Genomic DNA, 18,992 nt, shown 5'->3' with positions numbered 1-18,992 from the left:
TTTGTGTTGTTTGCAGTAGAAGCCAGTTTGGCTAACTCAGAAAGTAGGGTGCAAGACTGAATTGAGAGGTTACCCTGTGGGTTACAGCGTATATTCTCTGTGACAGTTTGACTGAAGACATAATATGGATTATGATTGAAGCTCATTGTGATTTATTTTATTCAGTGTTAATTATTCTTGCATAAAACCTTTGTTTTTTGCCGATTTCGGGCATGCACAAACAGGGAAAAAACGTGTACAAACAAGGAGATTCTCGTGAGCACGCGCTGTTGGTGAACGTTTTGAATATGCTGTTGCAGGTCCAACGTAAGCAAATTATGGATCCCGAATCAGTTTTGGCCGAAGTCGAAAGGTCCGAGATTTATGAAATCTTTTCATCTGCATTTTTATTAAAAATATCATTTTTCAACCTAACTTTACTTTAACTTGTAATAAGCGCTACCTCTCTTGATACGCGACTGAATTGACGTTCCTTATTATTGTATTATTACGCGTATTAGACTCAAAGTAAGTTTACACGCCGCGATTTAATCCCTAAAAATGATAGGCAAACAACATTTACAAAAATACAATTTCGTTTTCCAAATTAATTTGAGTCGAGAAAGTTGACATGCTAACTTTAAATCTTACACTAAAACTTTTAAGAAATGTTTGTGTCTACTTTACACATCTATGCAGTCTACTGATGTAGTGATGGTGTGTAATGTAAAGCATAAACATGACGAAGCGTAAAGTTTGAAGGATTTTTCCATAGTTAATGAACATTTGATGAACAGACGGTATTTATTATATATATTTTCAATTTATTTGTAGATCTCACCAACCATGTTTGAGTTTATAAATCCAATCTAAGTTGATTATATCGATGTTGGAAAAATTCAAATTTTTGTGTTTATCAAACTTTGATCGCGATGGGGTGGGGTGCAAAGCAAAATTTTCTAGTTATAGGCCTAGAGATTTCATTTTTAACGACATGAAGAATATAGGTATCGATACCAGTTTCTATTAAACGATAATATTTACATTTAAAAAGCGTAAGGGACAGACTATTAATTTAAACCGAGCAGAATTGTGTTCTGTTGGCACCTCACCTGCAAATTGTGTAAAGACAGGATGCCGTGTATGCCCTTTTAACATAATTCCGAGCCTCTAAAGCTAAAGGGGAAGTCATGCTTATTTTTACATATATTTAATATTAAAGAAATTAACACAACAAGAATGTCCGTTCGACATGTATAAAATATGCACTGTTTCTGTATACCCTGGAAATGCATAAATAAAACATGTGTCCATAACAACCTGAAACGGCCGACTTCGATCGGCTAATGTCAGCTAAATACTCTTGTTTTTTCGATATTTCCATCACTTTAGTTGTGTTTTATGCAAGAATAGCGATAACACACGTTTGTTTCGTGAAACAACATCTGCAGAATCCCTCGGGCTATGTTGGTGCACTCGCCCTACGGGCTCGTGCACCAACAAATCCCTTGGGATTCTGCAGATGTTGTTACACAAAAAAACGTGCGTTAACCCTACATTTGTTGTATATAGTCAGTGGCAAATGGGGCTTTAACCCAAGAGTTTCAGTCAAGGGTTTATATGTGTATGTATACAGTATAGATAAAAAATGTCACATATCAGATTTATTGCCTGGTTACACAGCCAGAGGTGAGAGAGAACTAACATATGAAAAGAACATTAACACATTCCAGGCATGAGCACAAAGATCACCCACACAGTGGAAACAGTAGCAACAGTAACATCTACTTGTATGAATGTCAAGGTCATTTCCTGGAATGTAATAGCATTACTGTTTATACATTTCCAGAATATTTAATGATGCTATGTGATTGTAGCAATTATTTCTGGAACTAATGTTTCTTTTCTTTTCTTGTTCTTCACTCTGTAATACATAATTTATTTATGTTAAAAATTGTATCTATTTTATTTTGAAGTTCCCATGCAAAATGATTTATGTATTCCTACTTATTCAGCTTCAGGTATCTATTAATAATACATGCAAGAAAAAAAGATCATTTAAATTTTAAAGCTAGTATGTTTTTGTGTAAATTACCTTCAGCAGTTATTTAAAGATGCTCAAGCTGCATATATTCACAAAAAATGAATCTCGTTTTCTGCATCAGCAGCATTACAAAGATTACTATCTTTGCTACTGCCTATATTTACAGTTACAATAAATTACCTTCTGACTTGACATATTGTGCCTGCTGCCATTGAAAACAATTTATTCTCAATTGTCAAAAAAAAGACAGAAAAGAATGGAAAAAAAGATGATAACTATATACACTGAATTTGAAAAATGTGTGCAAAATGTAAAGTTAGCAGTCATTTATAAATCCAACCACTGTGTTCATCAGGATTCCTTTCCACAGTATTAATATGTTTGCTGCAAGTAACAACTTCCCTATATAGATCAGAGATGGTCTGTTTCCTGCAAGTAAGTTACAACTTCCCTACATAGATCAGAGATGTTCTGTTCCCTGCAAGTAAGTTACAACTTCCCTACATAGATCAGAGATGGTCTGTTCCCTGCAAGTAAGTTACAACTTCCCTACATGTATCAGAGATGGTCTGTTCCCTGCAAGTAACTTCCCTACATAGATCAGAGATGCTCTGTTCCCTGCAAGTAACTTCCCTACATAGATCAGAGATGCTCTGTTCCCTGCAAGTAAGTTACAACTTCCCTGCTTGTATCAGAGATGGTCTAGCTGTTCCCTGCAAGTAAGTTACAACTTACCTACATAGATCAGAGATGATCTGTTCCCTGCAAGTAAGTTACAACTTCCCTACATATATCAGAGATGATCTGTTCCCTGTTAGTAACAACTTCCCTACATGTATCAGAGATGATCTGTTCCCTGCAAGTAACAACTTCCCTCCGTGTATCACAGATGGGGGATGAATGACCTTAGGTGGGTGCATTGGTGCCTTACCTGGGTTTGCAATCTTTTCTCCTTTAATACTGTGCTCTACCTATTGAGAGAAAACATGTGTCACTGTTGCAGTGTTTAACTGTAGATGGGATTGTTTAGATTTTCATCATATTTCTGGTATAGACATGATATATACAGTTAAAGGTCATCATTGTTTTGCCAGTTTTTAATGGTTTTTCCTCCTGGTCAAGAAAGATTAATTGATATAAATGGGCAGCTGGAGGCTCTGGGTCCAGAGCACAGGTCAAACAACAATATTATTTGACATAGGATAGTGAATTAATACACTAGTCTGTTGGATTTTTGTTGGTAATCTAGATTTGGTAAGATGATTTAATGTTTTTACCATTGATATTTTATCTTTCATGTTCAGTGCAAAATAATGATTTATGAGCATTATCTTACATATATATCACTTACTGTATTTATAGATGATACTGTATTAGATAAGATAAAAAAAACAAGAACATGGATAGTGAAGTAATGGCCATCTCAATCTTGGCCTGTATTTGTCTGAAACTGAAGCTTACAAATAGCATTTACATGTTTAATTTGCCATGAAATTTAACAGAGAATTTCATTAACTGCAGAATGAAAATCCAGGTTTCCTTGCAGCCTGTGCCAGAGGGAAATTAAAATTTAGCCTTTTAAAGTCAAACTTTATACCTTGATGAACAGGTGCTTTGATGTTTAAAGGTCATAATGCTTTTAAGTTGTTTTGAACATTTAATATAGTATATTATAATCTTGCAGTTGTTCATGAATTAAATGCGCTTCTTTATTATAAATCAAAAAGTAGTTTCAGCTTGCTGTTACGTAGAGAATTAAAGGTGTGTTATTTCTCCTTTAAAGCTGTTTGTATTAACCTTATTTCATGTTTTTTTCTATCATGATTGTGATATCAGAATTATTTGAGGTTTTGCATGTACAAATTAAGCGTATTTTTAAAATCTGAGCAATCATTTCACAATTCATACATTTTTTTGCTCCAAGATTACAATCAGTCTAAGTGCATTTGCTGTAAAGGAATTCAAACCTTTGCATGCATTAGTACAAAGAACGGACTATCTTGAAAGTGGCTAATTACGTCAAATAAAATATGGAAATAGTGTAAGCTTTATTTTTCGTAGATTTTTAATGTTGATGCTTTTATCTTGTTCTGTGACATGCGACATTTAACAGTTTTACTGATGTTTTCTGATGATACGTAATTACTGTTTCTTTAGTTGAGGGACAGTTTTAGGTTTTGAGTAACCTCAGTGGGTAAACTTTCGTGGTTGGCAAAAGGTTTTGGAACAAATTATTGTTCTTTGTGAAATTGAAATAATGGAAAGATTTTTAAGGGAATTTTATCATGATATTGTCACATCAGAATTTGTTCCCATTTGAATAGCATTTGATCGCACGGTTGTTTATATGGTAACATTAGATAGCACAAACAGTTACCTTAATATCTTTCTGATGACAAATTGTATTTGTAATAGTATATTAGTACAATTTACAATATGATACAGAGGTTGTTGGTAATGAACAGTCATTCTTTAATGACGTTTTTAATGTTATATGTCAAATAATCATCCCCCTCATAAAATTTTAATGTTATTGTTGAAGTTGATGAGGTAAACTTTGATGAGGTAAATAGCCTTTATTGTAAGTTTTAACAGAGTCAGTAAAAAACAATAGGAATAAGTACTGGATTTTGTTTTACTTCAAACAACATCAAGACAAATGTAGCGGTAAGTTCCTTATAATTATTGAACATGAAAATATGGTAATATATGTAGTAATTTTCATCAGATAACAATAGATTCAGAAATAATAAAAAAAAAAACATTTTAGGTAAATAAATGTATTATGTATTGGCTTTAATTCATAAACAGTGCCATGGAAACAATTTAGTTTGATAATCCATACATTAATTATAGTGAATTATGTTCTGTTCTGTATGGGAAAATATGCACGTTTAGTTCTGCATCAGAGTATGTGACTAGGAGTGTAGTATTAATCTGCAGAAGAATGTATGCATATTTCTGGATGCAAATAGCAAAAATCATTCTATTACATACGTGCTGTACACATATAAATTGTATATAAATTATGTTCTTCAGACTTGATAAACTATTTTAACAAAACATATTAGATGTAGCTGTGTAATAGAAGTGTTGGCCCAATATTTCTTGTGTACCTGATCAAAAGTAGTTCTTTGTGGTATATTTCTCTATTTAGTACGTAAACACATTGAGTTCAGTGCTCACAGTTGAAACATCATGGCAATTTCTTTTCTGTTTAAAAACATTTATTTCCTGCTCTTTGTTTTAAGTATGCTACTTAAGAAAAGAAGTACAATAAAGATATTACATTATTTGAATATGTCATGCAAGGAAAAGATTCTTAGAATCACTGGTTGTAGGTTTGGGTCAGAAAATCTAGCTCTCGGTTACTTAATTTGCAAAGCCTCAAGCCGCATCATTTCTGTTGGCGACTACATAAACAGAAAGTTGAAATGGAACCATATAGACATTGATTTCATTTCAACAATGGGTTTGTAATAATAATTGCTCTTGGCATTTTTAACTTGTCTTAAAAGCTGTATTATATATTACTAAGTTGCAATGTAGCCGTTTGTTTTAGGGAGGGGAAGAAAATAACACAGCTTCTGCTGGACTGCACTTTTTTCATCAATCAAATATTGTTATAAAAGGAGTACATTTAATTTTCTTTATAAATCATCCCTGGTTGTTTATACAGGTGGGGAAACTAAAATAGCAAATTTGTAATTTGGTTCCCAATTCATCACAGTGAAACATAAACACTTTGATGGTGCTTGTTTGGTGCATCAAGTATATGCCAAGTTTGATTATAAATAATGAGATTATGCCAAAGGTGAAAAAGGCATTGTAAAATCTGTTTATACATATAGGTACTTTAATACATCATGTTTTGCCTTATATATGGTAATATGAAATGGGTCATTTAATGCTAGGTATTTCAATTGTTTTATATGATGTAACAAGTAGCATCGTATTTCAACTGTATGTAACCTTTTGAATAAATGCAGTTTCATTGTTGAATGAATGTGGTTTGGAAAAAAGGATGGGTATTATGTGTGTGTGTGAATGTGAAAAAATGTGAAATCATAATAAAACAGGTACAAGAATATAAGTTTATACAGGTACAGATGTAATCATTAATTCACAATTTGATTACGCTGCTTTGGGCACAGAAGGCAGGATGGATTCGTTCATATGATGCATGTGTGTTTTCAGGAGATAGGATTTCGGAGATTTGTTTGGAATTCATTCAAAACTCTTTCCCTGTGTTTTACGAATTTAGTTTACTGATGGATTTTGGAGATATTTCGGGATCTTGTATATAAAGTGGTTGATAAAACATGACTGTCAGAAAATTGTTCGTAAATTGTGGAATTGAGTTTTTCTTTGTAAATTACTGATTCAGAAGGTTTAAAAGTTTCTGTGATTATTAAATAAAATATGGTAAGTGTTTTTTTAGGTTTCTTTAGCTCATATTATTTCAACAGTTAATGTCACCTTATTGTAAAATACTATAGAAAAATGTTTACTTTTAATAAATTCAAGTTTTCAGTCCCTATCTAAAATTTAGAATAACAAGACATTTACCCGACAGTTAAGTTTTGCCTGAAGATATGAATATCATCAGTGATGTCTATTTAATCATTGAATATTACATTCTGTCTCTTCATCTACATAGGTTATTAAATAGTAATGATCCATTTCTTTGTACCAAAAAAAAAAAAAAAAAAAAAAAAAAAAAAAAAAAAACAAATTTCAATTAATGATATGTTTTTTATGCTTTATTTAAGGAAGACAGTGTCTTGATTTTATTTAGATTTATTCTTGTTTGGTACATTTTTTTTTTATCTTACAATATAACTTTTGAATTTTAAGTACATTATTTTTGGTGAGTCAAGATTTCATCACTTCAGTTTTCCATTAAGAATGATGGATAGGTTTATAAATGTCCAATGTTAATCCTACCAATATAGGCAATATAACAAGTGGAAAACCTCATAATGCTAAAAATCCTACAGTGAACACAACTTTGGAAATTAAAATAGTGAAATATTAAGGTTAGTAGACCTGTGTTTATAAGTCAGCTAACATATTCTTATGTTATTTCAGCAATATATATAGCTCAGTGATACTGCTTTTGGAGAATCCGAGAATACCTGCTTAATTGTCATTGCACGTCCACTACCTTAACCCTTACCCTGCTAAATTTCTATAATGAATTTGTCCATTTTTGAAAATAGACAGTACCATTGACTGTTAAAAGGGGTACAATCTGACTAAAGTACATCTCTTATTACGCTACGCATAGGATCTGACAACGAGCTATTGATGGCCTCGTTCTGACAACCCTTCCGCTAGCCAATCAAAAGTTAACTTACAACATTCTGCAAGCTTTAAAAAGCCTTGGTATTTGATATCAACAATTTTTATGTCGAAAGATGTCAGATAGCCGGTTAGCTCAGTCGGTAGCGCACATGCTCTGTAAGCGAGAGGTCCTGGGTTCGAGCCCTGGATTAACTGCAATTTTTTCTTACTCTTTGACATTCGAACAAGTTGTCTGATTGGTTCAAACAGAAATAGATTTGCGAAATTAAAAATAGCAATCTTGGAAATCCAAAAGATACAGAAGATGAATGTGAATGGGTTGTTCTCAGATCTTCGTTTAGAAGATCAAGTACTTTAGTCAGATTGAAAGGGGTACAGCTTACCAAAAAAATACTGGCTGAATAGCAAACAGTGCAGATCATGATGTGTTTAGCATGATAAGGGTTAAAGGATAGGTTTGGATTTTCAGTGTTTGAGCTACCTAAAGTTAGGTTTTATTCTATATTTTGCAGGAGAGGGAGTACGCCAGTGATGATGATGAGACTGAAGGTATGTAAACATGTTTCCTTTTCTCAAACAAACTTTTATCATATGTCAACTTTCCAGTTTTGATGGTGAAGGAAGACCTGTTAGACACCCTTCTTGGTACAACTTCAAGCTTTAGTGAACATGAACCACACGCCTTTCCCAAGTAAGGTGGTTAGTTTTTATATTCCAAGCAACAACCGAGAAAATGAGAATGGGGTGGGGGCCTGGGTGAAAGGATTCGGTCAAGATTATAGTCACTTGGCTTTGTTACAGGCAGATAGATGCACAGTCAATATACATGTCAATGTTTTGTCAGCCAAATTCATAATGTAAGAAAAGTACCATGTTCTGAATAAAAGAAAATAAAACATGAAAAAATGTCTTAATGAAAAATTATATTCATTCATATATAATTATGAACATGGGGAAATCTATGAATAAAAATATTAAGTACATTAAATTTTATGTATTTGTTCCAAGATTGATTATGACTTGAACTATCAAATCATCACAGTTAGATAATTAATGGTCTTAATTAGTGTAACAATTTGTATGATAAAGTGATTGGGGCTGTCTATAACTTGTCTATCTTACTCAATCAGTATCATATTGTAATGATTGATTGGATTTTATTAACCTTTTTCAAGTACAGTACTAAAATTAATGTTATGAGAAACTTATGAGATCCAAAAATTTTAGTTTGCTAAATTCTCGAAACCATTAAAAGGGACCTTACAGACTCGAAACTTAATTTGTTCGTAACAATTTATGTTACATTTCAGTAGGGGTGTAGTGTTTTTTAGTGTAACAGAGTGCATTACATTAAACAATGTGCCTGATGTTAACATTAGAACTGTAAATGAAATGAACCCAGACTGTTGTATTTTTTTGCATCAGTGTTTTATAGCTTCTGGGAAAGTAACCTTTTAATTTCTAAAATGAACTGGTCTCGCAATTTTGGCAGTGCCATTTATTATTTGAAGGGGTGTTCACTGAAAAATTACTGACCAAACAACGAACAGTGCAGATCATGATCAGACTGCACAGATGTGCAGGCTGATCTTGGTCTGCAAGTGGTCGCGTGCAAAGGCAGAATCACTTGCCGTCAGCAGGCTAAAGTTAAATGTCTGACATTAGAAGTAACAAAAGGGGAGTGATGGTGTCGGCTACTCAGCCTGGGGGTCGTGGGTTCAAGCCCCATTTGGTTCACGACCACATCTTCTTGTATGACTCTAAGTACTTGTTTTTACAGGAAGTGGACTCCGGAGTAGTTCATATAATCACAATCAAGCTAAAATAAATTAATTTCAACTTAAATGTAACAAAAGAGATAAAAATACATTAAATGTATAAAATCTCCTGTAAAATGTTGATTTTCCTTTCAAAAGTGTCCAAAATTGTTTCTTTTTTTCTCATCAGTGGTTTACTTCACTTTCAAAATGTATATACCAAAGTTTACTGAAAAAATCTTTTAAATAGTGCTAAAGCAGAAACCTACAAGGTAACAGTTAATCAGTTTGTCTGCACATGCAATAAATTGACGGCAGCAGTTTGCTATCCAGCTTTTGGCATCTTAATTGCATGGAAAAAATCTCTCATCGTTGTTACATTTTGTGCACTGAGGATGAAAAAATAAAAGCTTTTATATTTGCATTCCTGTCTTCAAAATAAGTAATCAAAGCCAATGTTTCTGTTTAATTGAGTAGTTTTGCATCTATGTTCGAAAGAATGCCGTCTTTGGTGCGAGGGTATACATTGCAGACTTGCTATGAAAAAATGTTTGTTGTTTGAAGTTACATAGTTTCCTTGCTCGGCGTTTTTTATTCACTTGTCACTATACATGTAATACGAGTGTCATTTACAGATAGTTTGGTGTCTAATGTTTACTATCAAGGGTTATAAAATCTATACTGATCGTTAGGGACAACATGTCAGTTTACTTGTTTGATATTGAAATAAAAACATGTGTCATTTGACATGGGTGAACCAGTTAGTTAACCCTTACCCTGCAAAAATTCTATAATGAACTTGACCATCTATCAATTTGGACAGTACCATTAACTGTCAAAAGGGGTGCTTGATACTGACTGAATAGCGAACAGTGCAGATCATGATCAGACTGCACGGATGTGCAGGCTGATCATGATCTACACTGGTCGCAAAGGCAGAATAAATCGTGTCCAGCATGATAAGGGTTAATTTTCTTTCAAAGTTTATTGACAATATTGTTACTAGGTTTGCCTTGTCTGATTGGTCCTTCAAATAATGTATATGTTCCGATTGGTTCATCAGTCTATTTATGTTTATAACTGTTCTCACTTTTCTTTGAAAGCTCTGTATCAGGAAAATGTATACATTTTTATTTATTGACAGTTCATTGTCAGAATGGTAGCCATGTTCACCCATATCAAATAAAGGAAAATAAGCCTGTTAGTATTGATCTTCTCAACTGGCACATTATCTTAAATGATCAGTAGACCACACGATAAGAATGATAAGATAGTGGTAATTGTCGGTGGTTGATACATGGTCAATCTTGGTTAATGTCACAACAGTACTACATGCTAGTTATCAGACACAATACAAACATCAAAAGGTAACAAATTGTTTTATGACATAAAAAAATATAATAAAAAAAAGGAGTATTAATAACAATTACAGTGTAAACATTGAGGCTTTTTTTATTGATATTTTTCTTTCAAAGAAAGGTTAGTTAAAAGCGGGCATCAGGAGTCAAATTTTTAATAGCGTTTAGTATTTTATTCCAAGGACTTTAAGATGAATTCCTTAAAATGGCTCCGAGGACACAGTACTTTTAGCTGCGTTTGATGAAGTGGCGTCATTTAATATTTAATAACTTTGAAACACTTATACAAGGAAATAATTTTAATATGAAAATCGTGTGAAGTTTAGGATTCAAGTTTAAGGCAATGAAGATGTTTTAGACTATAGACAAATAAAGGATAGAAAATGGGCTTAAATTTGGTGGTCAAATAGTACAGGTAACTGACTTGAAATAGCTTGCTGTCTGTGGTAGTACAGGTGACTGACTTGAAATAGCTTGCTGTCTGTGGTACTTGAAATAGTCTGCTGTCTGTGGTAGTACAGGTGACTGACTTGAAATAGCTTGCTGTCTGTGGTAGTACAGGTGACTGACTTGAAATAGCTTGCTGTCTGAGGTACTACAGGTAACAGACTTGATATAGCTTGCTGTCTGTGGTACTTGAAATAGTCTGCTGTCTGTGGTAGTAGCTTGCTGTCTGTGGTAGTACAGGTAACTGACTTGATATAGCTTGCTGTCTGTGGTAGTACAGGTAACTGACTTGAAATAGCTTGCTGTCTGTGGTAGTACAGGTAACTGACTTGAAATAGCTTGCTGTCTGAGGTACTACAGGTAACAGACTTGATATAGCTTGCTGTCTGTGGTAGTACAGGTAACTGACTTGATATAGCTTGCTGTCTGTGGTAGTACAGGTAACTGACTTGATATAGCTTGCTGTCTGTGGTAGTACAGGTAACAGACTTGATATAGCTTGCTGTCTGTGGTAGTACAGGTAACTGACTTGAAATAGCTTGCTGTCTGTGGTAGTACAGGTAACTGACTTGAAAAAGCTTGCTGTCTGTGGTAGTACAGGTAACTGACTTGAAATAGCTTGCTGTCTGTGGTAGTACAGGTAACTGACTTGAAATAGCCTGCTGTCTGTGGTAGTACAGGTAACTGACTTGAAATAGCCTGCTGTCTGTGGTAGTACAGGTAACTGACTTGATATAGCTTGCTATCTGAGGTACTACAGGTAACTGACTTGAAATAGCTTGCTGTCTGTGGTAGTACAGGTACAAGTAACTGACTTGAAATAGCTTGCTGTCTGTGGTAGTACAGGTAACTGACTTGATATAGCTTGCTGTCTGTGGTAGTACAGGTAACTGACTTGATATAGTCTGCTGTCTGTGGTAGTACAAGTAACTGACTTGAAATAGCTTACTGTCTGAGGTACTACAGGTTACTGACTTGAAATAGCTTGCTGTCTGTGGTAGTACAGGTAACTGACTTGAAATAGCTTGCTGTCTGTGGGTTTGAAACCCTGCGCGGGATGTAGAATTCTATCATTCAGCCAGTCTGCTTGCTGAAGGTCTATGGTACCTAGGTACCACCCTTTCCTGAGTAGCCCCAGCACTGAGTCAGGAAAGAAGACTTAAATCATATTGGTGTGACATAAAATCTATCAAAAACAAACAAACAAGCCAATTTAGAGATGAAGACAGTAGCTATATTATTCCCTTGTTATCTATACTAGAGAGGCAATGCAGATAATTGTTTGCCTCTGGCCTGCCTGGTAGAATATTTGATACTGTGGTGAGAGACCACACAGAAGGCTTTATATACATGACACATCTCAGCTTCTTAGAATTTATTCTTTCACCTTATTTTATCATGTTTTTTCATCTTTAAAATGTCAATATGTAATCTGCCATGAATATGCTGTTTTGGTGGTGCAGAAATAACAGGCCCTATAAGTTTGTTATCATAATATTGGATGTTGTTGTTAGTATGTTCCATATCAAATGGGGGCAGCACTTACTGTTTTAAGACCTTGAGAGGGACATTGCATTGTTTTGTTTCAAGAAATCAGTGAAAAAGTCAGGAAAATCATTAAAATTGATTAATTGAAAGACTAACAAAAGTCTGTGGGAAAGTAAGTTATTTGAAAAAGTTACATTTTTCAAAGAAATATATAAGTTACCTGATAATACCTCTAAACATAATTTTTTAAAATGTATTCATGTTTACTTAGAGGACATAGAGATGCTCAGTTAAAGATGTGCCAGACAAAAATGATATTTTGTGCATAAAAATTAATCCCGATTGTTTTATTTTCAGAGCTTTTCTTCCAACGTGTGCAACAAGGTAGCCTTGAACCTCTCGATACAATTTTCGTGAAAAATGTCAAAGAAGGTGGCCCCGCACACAAGGCGGGCTTGAACCCTGGAGATAGGATCATATCAGTGAATGGGGAACCAGTGACTGGGAAGTCGTATGGACAAGTAATCAACTTGATACAACAAACTTCCAAAGATCTTAGTATTCTGGTTGTTCCAAAAGAAGAAGATATTTTACAATTGGTTAGTAATTTATAGCTATAACATGATTCATCGTTGGGACTATAAGAATCTTTCACTAGCTGTAAGGGCAGATAGAACGCGGTTTGAGGGTAACTGTTTATTTGCTGACCAGGCTTTTTCAAGTTATCCCCAAAACAGTTACCCAAGCACCAGAAATTCCTGTTCACCCCTCGGCTAGTAATAGATTGTTTTTTATTGTTTCCTTATTCTGCAAATAATGTAAGAAATAAAATAAATGAGATTTTAATAAGCATAGATGGTTACCGAGAGTGTGAGACAAGTCTTGCAGCAGTGGTGTAAATCCTGGAAACTTGTCTGTTACTCAAAAACTAAATTTTCTAGAAAAGTTCAATTTTTTTCGTGTGACATCATTATGATTGACAAAAGTATTAACTTATTTGAAATTATGTGTCTGTTAGACTTATTTGAAATTATGTGTCTGTTAGTGTAAGGATTTTTTTACGTATCACGTAATTTCTATTTCACATGGTGCAAGGTGGATATAGTAAAAGGAAAGAAAGATTAAATTCTTTGTATGTAAGGGTCCCGTAATTATGTATTTCATTTGAATAAAGAAAAATATATGCAATTGCTGTAGTGATGTCTGTCAGTATACCTACGTTTGGTTATAAAAGTGTCATTTACATGTATTTTGAAAATTTGTACACATAAAATGCAGATACTCTGTGCAAGTCACTCATAGTTCTGTATAAGTTACAAAGTTTGCATAATTATCTAGTACTGATACAAAACTGTCAGTTGAATAGGATTGTGATATAGATAAAATTGTTTGATTACAATCATGTAGTAAAGGAAACAATGTTTTATTGTCCGTGTAAACAAAGCAGTAGTTTTCATTGCCATGTTTGTTACATATTTTACATTTTTTTAAAGAATTTTTGGACAAGTCACCAAATTATATCCATAAAAGTTGCCATTTATGACCCATTTGAATGTAACAAATAATTGAGTGTAAAGACACTTAATCATACATTACAGGTAAAAATGTAGTTTACCTTTGTATGTTAAATGTGATTAAATGGCTAAATGTGATTAAATTACTCGTAAATAGTCACAAATTAGTTTATTATAATAAGATGTTGTAAACCAAAGATTTTTTTCCCAATAGAAATTGTTTGATGAAATTTGAATACTTCGTTGTAATGTTGTTTTGAATACGATAGAAATATTAGACAGTTATTCAAAAAGGTTACTTTGTGACAAGTTTTAAGTTTTATTTAATGTTGATGTAATTTGTAATAAGAAATTAAGCAGACATAATGCACTGACATTTTTTTATGTTTCTAAAAAGTTTTTTGAAAATTGATGTTTATGTAGGTTTAAATGGACTAGTTCACACTTCAGTAAACGGAATCGGTTACAGACATGTTCTTAAATTGAAACAACATATGATGTTTTTCAAACTTTGGCAAAAGGGGTAAAGTATCTGAGATGCTTTTGAAATGTCAAGAACAAAATCAACATTGAACACGTTTTAACAAAAATCAAATGCCTGTTTTCATTTTTAGCTCATCTGATTTTTTGAAAAAAAATGATGAGTTATTGTCATCACTTGAGCGGTTGTCGGCGTCGGCGTCGGCGTCGGCGTCGGCGTTGCCTGGTTAAGTTTTATGTTTAGGTCAGCTTTTCTCCTAAACTATCAAAGCTTTTGCTTTGAAACTTGGAATACTTGTTCACCATCATAAGCTGACCCTGTATAGCAAGAAACTTAACTCCATCTTGATTTTTGCAAGATTTATGGCCCCTTTTGTACTTAGAAAATATCAGATTTCTTGGTTAAGTTTTATGTTTAGGTCAACTTTTCTCCTAAACTATCAAAGCTATTGCTTTGAAACTTGGAATACTTGTTCACCCTCATAAGCAGACCCTGTACATCAAGAAACATAACTCCATCTTGCTTTTTGCAAGAATTATTGCCCCTTTTGGACTTAGAAAATCAGTTTTCTTGGTTAAGTTTTATGTTTAGGTCAGCTTTTCTCCTAAACTGTCAAAGCTATTGCTTTAAAAATTGCAACACTTGTTCACCATCATAAGTTGACCCTGTACAGCAAGAGACATAACTCCATCCTGCTTTTTGCAAGATTTATGGCCCTTTTTGGACTTAGAAAATATCAGTATTTCTTGGTTAAGTTTTATGTTTAGGTCAACTTTTTCTCTTAAACTATCAAAGCTATTGCTTTGAAACTTGCAACACTTGTTCAGCATCATAAGCTGACCCTGTACAGCAAGCAACATAACTCCATCCTGCTTTTTGCAATAATTATTGCCCCTTTTGGACTTAGAAAATCATTTTCTTGGTTGAGTATTATGTTTAAGTCAACTTTTCTCATAAACTATCAAAGCTATTGCTTTAAAACTTGCAACAGTTTTTCACCATCATAAGTGGACACTGAACATCAAGAAACATAACTCTATCCTGCTTTTTGCAAGAATGATGGCCCTTTTTAGACTTAGAAAATCATGAGTAGGACAATATTTCTATTACACAAAAAAAAATCAGATGAGCGTCAGCACCCGCAAGGCGGTGCTCTTGTTTTGTAGTTATAATGTATTTACTACCTAATTAATTTTGTACACAAACAACATTGTGGTTCCGGCCAAAAGGGATATTTTGTTAAGGCATAAAAAAAAAATATGTTTGTTTCCTGTAACATGCTGAAAAAAATGGGGGTCGGTAGGTAGGGAATTTTTTTTTTTTTTTTTTTTTTTTTTAGTAGGTGTCAGAACATTTCAGTGTTTAGTAACCTTATTATCGCCAATTTACTGCCTAATCAGGCCTCAACCTAAACTTTCTTCAGCAGTTGCCAGCAGGTTCACCAACTGCTAAAATCTAGTAGACCTGCTCAGACTTTAGTGGACCTCCAATTCTATCTCATAAATTGTGATGCTGTAGACGTCATAACTTCATATGACTCAAAGAAACAGGACTTATTTCTAAATAATTAAAAATGGAAGACTGTAGCAATCTGTTATCCCGAAAAATAATTATTTTGAAAAGTGTCCCAAAATATGGACACAATCAGCACCAGTGTTGAAAGTGAAAAAAAAAAAAAAAACATCAACAATTATCGGTAATCATTCTGATGATAAACTAAGTAATTGGCCTCGTTTTCATCATCAATTAACACCCCCTCAAAGAGCTAAAAGAAGTGTGTCGGTTATTGTGGCATCTGCAGTGGAGATCAAAGCGGTATAGTTTCCACGAGATTGTCATTGCATTACGTCATGTTTTCGCGCCATGTGACACATCACTGTCTGATCGTACTTTCTCGATTCCTTCAATTGTTGAGAAGAAATCAGTAAAAAAGTTTTTTCTTTAATTTTTTAAAAAGCGAATGTGCAATATCCCGAATAAACTGACATGTAAATGTGTTAGATCGTGAACGATACTGACCTATTTGCCCTCAAGAAATTTACATTATTGTTTGAGAAGAATATCTAACAAAGTGTTGTGTCAAAAAATATATGTACGAAGACTCATTTAAAACTTATTAAAAATCGCAACGACATCATACTGCATCATTTTAAAACCACATTTCTATTTACGTTCATGAGGTCACGTAACCTATTCTGCCGTGTTAACAGAAATCTGTTTGCCAAAAAATCGTTTTACTCCATGTATTTAAATTGCTGCCGCTTTTTCATTATTTAAGATTTTTTAATTGTGTTTTTTGTACTTTCTGGTCAAAAGTCTGAATTTTATTACCATAGTATGTACCGTTTATTTACTTTAAAAAGGAAATAAATAATCAAGATCGCGCTGTCTGAAATTTTACAAAACATTATATGAAAATTTGATCGTTTTAAAAAAATTTTGCCTACATTCCTGTCGATATCTTATTAAAATTGTTATAGAATTCAAACTGTATTAGTTCTCAAGCGGTGTTGAATATCTGAAGCGAATATATTAAAAAATGAATGCACTACGCGCGTTTTTTGTGTCAAAAGTAACTGCGATGTAAATTAAGTATTACGATAGGGCGCACGTGGAAAATTACCAGCATGACGTTTTGATATTTTTACGATTCGCGGGTAAATTCCAGTCAATCCAGGTAATTTTGCCTGATGTAATTACTCAATTTGGTAAAGTTACCACGTAAAAACCACTCACCCGATCGGTGGAGTAGTCCATTCGTGCTAGCCTGACTTTAACTCGCCAATGCTTATAACTGTAGAATGCCGTACTAAGGCAAAATCAACTTTGGTTTTGTGAATTCGCCGATATGGGTACGATCCCCCACCCCCCATCACCCGTATTTTTCCACTTTTAAGGGTTTTATTTTATTTGCAGACCGTGACTGAAAATTGGTTGACCGTCGGTCTACCCAACTTTTGATAGTGGACCTGCCGATTTTGGTTGCGTCGGTCCAACGGTCCACCGCTAAGGTCGAGGCCTGTATAAATTAAATTACTAATCAAATAAAATTGTTGAAAATTTGCTCCCGCCTTTCAATAACAGATGTTGTTCATGCAAGTTTTTTTTCTACACTGATTCCTTTCGTTCAGTAAACATTGTGTAACAGGCAAAGTTCATAGCTTTGCAGACAGACATAGCTTCGGGCCATTTTTGCCAATAAGAGATTTTCGGGGCCACAATTAATCTTTTGTCGCAAATGGCTCAAGTGCTACCGACAGCGTGACCCCTGAACAAGTGGTACAAACATGATAATAGACTGCTCTTCTACGAATTGTTTATCAATTAACGTTTACACCTTGATCAATAAACACCTTTCATAATGAAGTACTAAATACAAACCGCGAGATAACCACGTGTCAGTCGGCGCGTGGCGTGATTGACATCTGTCAGTAGCTAATTAGTATATGACGCTCCGCCTACTGCCATACTTCCGCTTGTGGCGGCGAACAGTATTGAAATTCACCGAGTTTTTGATTGACTAGGGGCAGAACTTTTGAACTCGATATGAATCAAAGAAAACTTCTCGATTTTCGCGGGTGAAAACCCGGAACCTCGAGTCTACCGACAAACAGGCTTTTCGCCATGTTGTTTCATGTCGACAGAACCAGGAACGTTCGTGACTATGCGCGACGAGGTCGGGTGCAACTAAATTATCCCTATAATCAATAAAGATATGATCAGAATCTCGAATTTTAGCCCATAAAAAAATTGCGGTCGGCGGTAAAAACTTACGGTCGGTCGGGTTACAGGAAACAAACATATTTTTTTTTTAGGCCTAATACATAAATTTGTTATTGCTGAATTTAAAGATAAAATAATTGGAAATAGAATTTTTTCATTGGGGTTTAGTGTTCTGGAGTGATATAAGCCCGAATTCCGTGAAAATTAATCTCCTCCAAAAAATATTAAATCTCAGTAGAGCTTTTAGATTTATCAGAATGAATTTTTAAAAAATTAGTTGTAGAGATTTCAATGAATGTATCAGTGAGACATCAGTGGAACTTGTTACACAAGTGTTATCAGATTTCATTCATGTATGATGAAGGTTTTATTTCAAAATAATTTAAATATTAGTACTTGAAACTTTGAATATTAAATGATTTAAAAGATTGTTCTGTCTCTATTAATTGAAACATTATGGTACTCATAATCTTTGAAACCATGTTCTAAGTTATGACGTCAGGTTACCGGTATATCAGTTGAAATCAATGTTCCAAAAAGCATGTCTGGATAATGGTATCTTATCAATTTTCTTTGAAATTGTGTACTATTTAATGTCAGTGACTATAATACAGCACACCAGAAATGTTACAGTTAATGTATTTATGAAGTATGAGCTAGATATTTGATGTGTTCATGTGATTGTGAAATTCTTTGAACTGCATGCTGTCTTATGATTTTATAGCAGTTTATCATTTTGTCTGATAGTCTGATTTGGCTTTTTACAGTTATAAAACTGAATTTGCAGACCAGTCTGTCAACTCAAGTGTGTGGTTGGCTGTTTCTTAGTATTTCTGAAATCGACCAATGGCATGGTCGACTTATGAGACTGGTCTCCAACCAGTACAGTTATAA

At 33.9% G+C, this 18,992-nt stretch overlaps 1 protein-coding gene across 10 annotated transcripts in view; it reads left to right on the top strand.

Moving 5' to 3' along the window:
* LOC123531429 (rho GTPase-activating protein 21-like) overlaps nt 1-18,992 on the top strand; it is a 94,599-nt gene that overhangs the window by 50,076 nt on the left and 25,531 nt on the right. For 8 of the 10 annotated variants that reach the window (XM_053518499.1, XM_045312380.2, XM_053518503.1 and 5 more), the window contains 2 exons: nt 7,843-7,879; nt 12,738-12,979. In XM_053518499.1, coding sequence (XP_053374474.1) covers nt 7,843-7,879; nt 12,738-12,979 — 279 coding nt within the window. Of the gene's footprint in view, nt 1-6,057; nt 6,449-7,842; nt 7,880-10,317; nt 10,455-12,737; nt 12,980-18,992 lie in introns of those variants that run through there. The other 2 variants (XM_053518504.1, XM_053518505.1) reach the window with 2 other exon arrangements.

The sequence above is a fragment of the Mercenaria mercenaria genome, chromosome 11, assembly GCF_021730395.1.
Source record: "Mercenaria mercenaria strain notata chromosome 11, MADL_Memer_1, whole genome shotgun sequence".
NCBI classification, from domain to species: domain Eukaryota; kingdom Metazoa; phylum Mollusca; class Bivalvia; order Venerida; family Veneridae; genus Mercenaria; species Mercenaria mercenaria.
Note: the sequence above shows the minus strand (reverse complement) of the source record. Positions and strands in the feature narration are given on the sequence as shown.